Below are 7,741 nucleotides of genomic sequence, written 5' to 3' on the forward strand. Positions count from 1 at the left end.
ATATAATTGCATCATTTTAGACGTTAAGAGTAAAATTGCTCCTAGCAAAAAATATTGGAGGTAATTTTGCACTTTATCTTGTTATAAAATAAAAAATGTGATACACAAATTAATAAAAAAATACTCTATATAAAAAATAAAAATTTTATTAAACGCAATAAAACTTTGTTCTTCTGATAATTATGTTGTAGAAATATAAATAATGTTAAAGAATAAACATATTTTGTGGAAATAAGAAGGATAATTCTGTCAATAACAATTAACCACAAACAGCTGTTATGAAAAGCTCCAAATAGGAGCTTTTCGTGAAACGCTGCAGTTTTCAGAGAAAATGCTAAACGCTACGGTTATATGAACCTAACCAAACGCTATATTTCCTGCGGTTTGGAGTGAAACGCTAAACTCTCCTCCGAAAAGCTGAAACAAACACCCTCTAAGTGACAAAAAACAGGATCTTGAATCCTGTTCTTTTTTACTTAATTTCAATATAAGTTTGGTTCAATTCATTTTAGTTAAGTTCACTTCAATTAATTTACTTTAAGTTGTATAATTTATTATAATTATAATTATTTATATATAATTTATGATTATTTATAATTTGGTATTATTTATATATAATTCATCATTATTTATTATAATTATAACAATTTATATATAATTTGTTATGATTTATTATAATTTAGGATTATAATTATTATTATTTATATATAGTTTATAATTTATAATTTATTTATTATAATTTATAATTTAATATTATTTATTTATTTATATATTATTCATCATTATTTATTATAATTATAATTACTTATATATAATTACTGATATATAGATAACAGACAAAACAAGAACAAACAGCAACAAAAAAAAACAAGAAGCTAGAAGCCTCAAACAAGTTTGCATGCACGATCTCCATAAAGAAGATGAGATAACAAGGTAGGAGCTGTCTGTAACACCGTAATACCTGGCGCCAGACCGATAGCAGAACGAGCAAGAAAATTCGCACACTTATGACACTCCCTGTAGATGTGACACACCGCAATATTCTCAAACTGAGACATAAGGGATTTAATACCCCGAATTAAAGCACAAGTCGGGTGATGAAGAGGTGTATATGAATTAACCAAACTAACCGCCTGAAGACAGTCAGACCCCGCAATCAACCTCCGACAATTAGAATCCAACGCTAACTTAAGACTAGCATGTATCCCCCACAGTTCAGCAGTTAAAATATCATCCTGATCGACATTTTGAGTAAACCCCTTACACCAGTTCCCCGAACTATCCCTAATTACGCCACCTGAAGCAATCTGACCCGTCGGAATATTAGAGGAGCCATCCACATCGAGTTTAAACCAGTCCCTATCCGGTTTTTGCCACTGAAGCAATTTTCGCTGCCTCCCCCTATAGTCAACTTCGACCAGACCTCCAAAGCCACAGTAACACCATCCAAAGTTCTATGGATTGAAGCAATTCGATCACCCGGGACACCATCACCATTACAAAATATCTCTAAGTTCCTCCAAGTCCAAAGTTTATGAACTGTCACGGCAAAAAGACTCATCCAGTTCCGAATCTCAAACATTTTATCAGAACCCACCATGCAGTCAATAAGCTAAGATTTTTTAGCCATCTCAAAGAACCACCCCCCACGAACTCGGTGGAAGAAGCCCCCGCCAAATAAGAACACTCATAGGACAGTCCCTGAGCACATGAATAATAGACTCAAGATCCTTGTGGCAAATAGAACAAACATTCACCTCACTCAAATGTCTAATTATTTATAATTTATAATTTATAATAGATTTAGAAAAAAACTGATATATAATTTATCATTTTTTATTATAATTATAATTATTTATATATAATATATCATTTATATTATATATATAATTTATCATTATTTATTATAATTATAATTATTTATATATATAATTTATCATTATATTATTATTTATTATAATTAAATTATTTAATGTATCAGTTCAGTTAAATTAAGTTAAGTTCAGTATTATTTAGTTCAATTAATTTAATTTCAGTTCAGCTAATTTAATTTAATTTCAGTCAAAAAGAACATGGTAGTAGGTAATATAACATATTTGAATTGACACGAATTTTTTTTAGTTGGATTGGGATTGACATGCTAATCCAAAAATGACACATACTGCTATGATATATTTTGTCATGTTTATACATGTCACTTTTTTAATAAAAATAATAAAATTATAAATATTACTTACAAATACAACTTGAACTTTTTCAGATTGTTATAAACACATTACATGTCCTAATATGATATTATCAAACTTTTGAATGATTGTTTTTTTTTAAACAGACTTTTGGATGATTAGTGTTATATTATTCCAAAAATAATATAAAATATTGAAAAATGGTACTATATTCTCTTATATTTTAAAAATCATAACTAATATACATACATAGTAAAATTATATATGTCCTCGAAACACGACAAGAAATCAACACTAACTCAATTAGGTTAACACGATTATGACACGGGTTTTTTAGAGGATGACATGATTTTTTTTGGGTTGAATTAGGGTTGACTCATTTTAATACTAACTTAAGATTAACACAACAAAAACCCAAAAGGTTGGTTCACGTGGTAAGAAGTTGAATATCTGTTTGTTAGGTTTGAAGTTCGATTCTCAACTCTGTTAAAATTTAGCCCTTATTAATAGGTAATCTCAATTTAGTCATTCAAGTTACATGCTACTAATATCCGACCTTAATATTTTTTACATATCTCTCGCATGTAAGGAACATATTGTTTATCTCGTCTCATTCATACTTGCAAATAGTTCATGTAACATGTCGCACCTTAAGTCTGTGGGGCACGAGGAGCGCTCGAAGGGCTCTCTTTATTGTTTTCCTCATTGTTCAGGGTGAGCCTCTCTTGAGAGGCATGTCCATCTTCGAACTTGAGTCTCCACCAATCGAATTAGCGGTGCAATTGTGCACTAAATTTGTCTAATGGTCGACCCTTTTAGGGTAATTTGGATAAAGGTTAGTTTGTGCAAAGATTTGAGTTCAAATTCTGGTAACGTGTAGGAAAAGATATAGTTTCACTCTACTCCATTCGATAAATTGGTACTATTATGTGTTTCCTTCTTGTTCTTTCTTCGAAAATAATATAAGTTTGCATTAAGAAGTATTTACGTGTTTCTGATTTAATATATATATAATTATTACATAATTGTGCATGGTGATGTATATCTATTTATCTCGAATATAAATATAGTGTTTTTTTTTTTTGTATTTTGTTGTATAACCGTGCACAATATTATAACTATGATATTGTCTAGAAAGTTTAAATTAAAAATACGGGAAACCGATAGTTTTATATACTAGGAAATTAATAAGATCCATTTTAATTTTAACCGTACACGTGATTAAAACTTAACCACGTGTATAAAAAGTCAATTATACTATTAATGAATTATCAAGTGATGAGGAAGATGGACCTGCAGAACTATGGTGCCAAAAAAGTGCACCTTCATTACCATCCAATAAGGCAAGCCAAACATAGATGAGGCTCACTTGACCACATGTACAAGGACACGTTACGCTTTAAACGCATTACTCTATGGATGAATATGACTAAGTTTGGTTCAAAAAACGAACCAAATTATCTGTATTTTTTAAGATCAAATCAAACCAAATTATTTCGATCTGATCCAGTTTGGTTAATGTTTGGACCAAATAAAGTATTAGAGACCTACTACTACTTGTGCCTTCACTAACTAAACAATTATATAAGGACAATAATAATACTATTAGTTTTTTTTCCTATATATACTTAGTTAATTAATTTAAAATCTAAAACTAAAAGTAGTATATATTGTATTTCGGTTCTGGTTTGTTTGGTTTTGGACCAAACCGAACTGAAAACGAAACTAGCTTAAAAATTAGGACGGAAGCAAACCAAAATATAATTCGGTTCGGTTTGCTCTGATGTTTTCAGTCTTTAGATTTTCGGTTCGGTTCTGTTCACCCCTACATTACTCAACCTCTATAAATAAATAGATGGATTGCACCACTAATAAACAGTGTTGGGTATACATCCCAAGTTCCACATTGAAAAGATACAAGGGAGTTGCATAGTTTATAAAGAAGTTCACCAACTACATTATTATGAGGCCTTTTGAGAAGGAGCCCAAAAGTAAATCCGTGCGGACTTAGCCCAAAGTGGACAATATCATACTAATGGTGGAGTTATTGGTGAACTCGTGGGCCCAACAAACAGTCTCCAGATCTCCTTTCTCTTGACTCCTTGCCAATTATTAAATATACAAAAGCTCTCAAATTAATTGCTATTTCAATTTCAATTCTCAAATATCTATCACATAATAATCAAAGAAATCAATATTAAAACTTGAATATTCAATACAAAAATATATACGAATCAAATTGAAAAAAAAAACATTGAATTACAAGAGACCAAATATTAATTTGGATAAAAATATGTAGAAATTTGATGATTTAAAGAAAGAGACATGCTCTCGGCTTCCTTATTCTTTTCTTTAGTTTCGGAGGCTGCAAAACAACCTTAATTGCAGCATCAAACACCGTCTTCACATTCTGCACAAATTATACCACATCCGTTTTAACCGAATTTAATATTCATAATTAAATACTAATTTCCGGAGTTTAATTCATCGAAAACTTAATATATCAAATTAAAAAATCAAATACATCAAAATTGAACCTGCTGAGTTTTTGAACTGCATTCGAGATAAACAGCAGCACCAATCATTTTCTTCAATTCCTCCCCCTGCCCAAAAATATTTTCAAAAAATTAATTAATTAGCTAATTAAGAATTTGGTAAATATTTTCTTTATTTATTTATGATTCATATACCTGTGTTGTTGTGATTGGTATAGCATTAGGATGGTCGGTCAAATACTGCTTATCGTCTCGTAAATCTGCAGTTAATTTGATAATTAAATATCTAATATATGGAAAACTTTTTTTTAAGTTTGGAAACTAATTTGAGAAAATTCCAAATTTTAGTTTTTTTTTTTTTTTTTTTTTTGAATAATTTGTTAAAATAATATTGAGTAGCTAGAAAAGGGGAGAATTGATATTTACCAAGTTTGGTTCCAACCAGCACAATTGGCACTGTTGGGGCATAATGTCTCAGCTCTAGAACCCACTGGTGAAAAAAAAAAATTGAAAATCAAAATCAAAATTTGTAGTTAAAAATCAAATATTATTGAGAAATACGAGCGCTAATTTCTGACACAATAATATAATTTACAGGGATAATCCGACTGATGTGGCTCCTTTGACATCATTTTAGGTTCATTTATAATTGCGTGGTATATATGTAGGGCCGGCTTTGGGCATAGGCCCAATGTGTGCCGGCCTAGGACCCAGAACTGGAGGGGTCCAAAATTTTTTTAACCTTTATATATATAAGACATATTTTTTTCCGAAATCTCATATAAAAACATTAAAAGACCTATTTTGTTATGTACAACTTTTTTATTATTAAAGGATCCTTATTACTTATTTTGCCTATGACCTTTGCATTGTCAGCACCAATCCTGTATATATATACATAACATGATATGATTATGGTACGAGACTCGAATTGCTATTAAGAGAAAAAAAAAGGGACAAACCTTCTTGGAAATATTTTCATAGCTAGCTTTGCTGATGAGGGAAAAGGCCAACAAGAACACATCTGCACCTCTGTAACTTAGAGGCCTTAATCTGTTATAATCCTCTTGCCCTGAAATTCAATCCATATTATTGGTAAGAGAATTCTACAATATTCCCTGAATAATACATTCAATTTGATTGATAATATTTATAAATATTTAATTCTTTTTTTTTTTGTCATAAATATTTATTTCTTAACATCGATGATTGGCTAGCTGATAGTTGATTACCTATGTAAATTTGTTTGGAAAACTTAGCGGATTGCCAATAGCTGTTTGCGTAAAATAAAATGACAAATAAATGCATGGTAAAATCTTTATTTGGATATAAAGGGGAATAGTTAGGAATAAAAATTCCATTCAAAACAGATTGAGCAATAAGCTAATTAAAAAAGTTTATAAAACCGTTTTGTTCAAAATTAGCTTTTTAGACTCAATAAGCTATTTCAAACATTTCTTTCACCAAACAATACTATTAAAGGTTTGACTGGTCAAAACCTCTAATTTTATCCAAAAAGCTTTTTACCAAATGTGTCATTTTCTATAAAATGGTATGCATATATTTTTGGGTTAATTACGTATTAATGTCTCATGGTTTTGCGTATTTATAGATTGGTATCTGTGTTTTTTTTTTTTTTGCAAACACAACCCTGTGGTTGCAATGCATTTTCTTACTTTGTCAAATTTGGCCGACAACGACCTCAAAATGAAAATTTTCAAGAATTAAAGTTATTTAGTATCATATTTACTATATAATCATGTTTTTAATTTTTCAAAATCATCATTTTTAGAGTTTTATCCTTTAAACATTAACTTTCTCTCTTATAAAAAATACCTAAATGACCTAAAATCTAAAATATTAAAGTTACTTAAAATGTTATCTAACTCTTGAAAATTGCCATTTCAAAGTTATTATTGGTCAAATTCTGACAAAGTAAATCAAAACCACAAGATTGCGTTTGCCACACAACAGAATTATATATGAAAAAAATATTCATCTACAAATCCGCGAAACTAAGGGAATTAACCATTTTTTTTAATGTATCGGATGCAGGAACATAATCATCAAGAGTAAAAAAGAAATTTTCAGGTTAAAATTGTACAATTTTTTTATTTGAAAAAGGAAGACAAATTTACCTGCAGTATCCCATAAGCCAAGGTTGACAGTGCTGCCATCTACCACAACATTAGCACTGAAATTATCAAACACTGTAGGAACATAATCCTGTCCAAAAAAAAAAATTACAATTAAAAACCATCAATTTTTCCAATTCTTAAAAGCAAACAACATTATCAAAATCAACTACATAAATTCTTATTTCTCTCATGTTAAATATTTTGGTGGATAAAAAGAAATAAAATGCCAAAAACACAATTTTCTAAAAACATAGATTATATTTAATAGCGGAAGCAACTGGTACAAGATGCTAGGAACCACCCAGATAAAATGAGTGGTTCCAAGTCCCCATCCATCTATTGGGGAAGATCCTAGTCCAAGACCAAAACAACGTTGTTGTTTTGGTTTTGTACTGAATTTCTGGCTCCGCAATTGATAAGAACCCAAAAAAAGAGAGTATACGTTAGGAAAAGTATTGCTGGTGTAGGAAATGAGCATGCAAGTTTTGCCAACAGCACCATCACCAACAGTGACACACTTGATAAATCTAGCTGTGCTCATTTTCACATACTTTCACAGCATAAGAAACTTGAAGAAAATGGAAGATTTGAAGGGTAAAGTTGGAGGCAGAATTTTTTGAATTTGAAAGAATAGGGTATGGAGGGTAGGGAAAGGGGGTATTTAATAAGGTGACAAATTTAATAAATTAGACCACCCAACTTTATTTTAAATTTTAATTTATTTTGGTCCAATTTTGAAATGATTGGGGAATGGATTTCTGTTTCTTAAAGGGGAAGGACAGTCTTTAAAAAGTATAAAGAAAACTAAATAAAAGGGAAATTTGTTTGGTGTTAGTGTGTTAGTTGGTTAAGTGTTGGACAAGTGAATCAAATGAACATCAATAAAACACTATTACCACATTATTGCTTTGTTTACTAGACT

At 30.1% G+C, this 7,741-nt stretch overlaps 1 protein-coding gene across 1 annotated transcript; it reads right to left on the reverse strand.

Moving 5' to 3' along the window:
* Positions 1–4,360: 4,360 nt before the first annotated feature.
* On the reverse strand, positions 4,361–7,442 carry LOC136229968 (rac-like GTP-binding protein RAC2). The gene is made up of 7 exons (XM_066018857.1): positions 7,262–7,442; positions 6,820–6,907; positions 5,644–5,753; positions 5,108–5,171; positions 4,877–4,941; positions 4,724–4,789; positions 4,361–4,596 (listed from the first exon to the last, which is right to left on the reverse strand). The coding sequence occupies exons 1-7, from the start codon at positions 7,358–7,360 to the stop codon at positions 4,498–4,500; spliced, it is 591 nt and encodes a 196-aa protein (XP_065874929.1). The 5' UTR covers positions 7,361–7,442; the 3' UTR covers positions 4,361–4,497.
* Positions 7,443–7,741: the final 299 nt, after the last annotated feature.

The sequence above is a fragment of the Euphorbia lathyris genome, chromosome 5 (genome assembly GCF_963576675.1).
Source record: "Euphorbia lathyris chromosome 5, ddEupLath1.1, whole genome shotgun sequence".
NCBI lineage: Eukaryota > Viridiplantae > Streptophyta > Magnoliopsida > Malpighiales > Euphorbiaceae > Euphorbia > Euphorbia lathyris.

Excerpts from the sequence above, each read along its gene's own strand:
- LOC136229968 (XM_066018857.1), bottom strand. The coding sequence starts at position 7,360 with ATGAGCACAGCTAGATTTATCAAGTGTGTCACTGTTGGTGATGGTGCT. Across the intron at positions 6,908-7,261 it reads CCAGCAATACTTTTCCTAAC|GATTATGTTCCTACAGTGTT; the intron begins GTATACTCTCTT and ends TTTTTTGGACAG. Across the intron at positions 4,597-4,723 it reads GCAGTTCAAAAACTCAGCAG|AATGTGAAGACGGTGTTTGA; the intron begins GTTCAATTTTGA and ends TAATTTGTGCAG.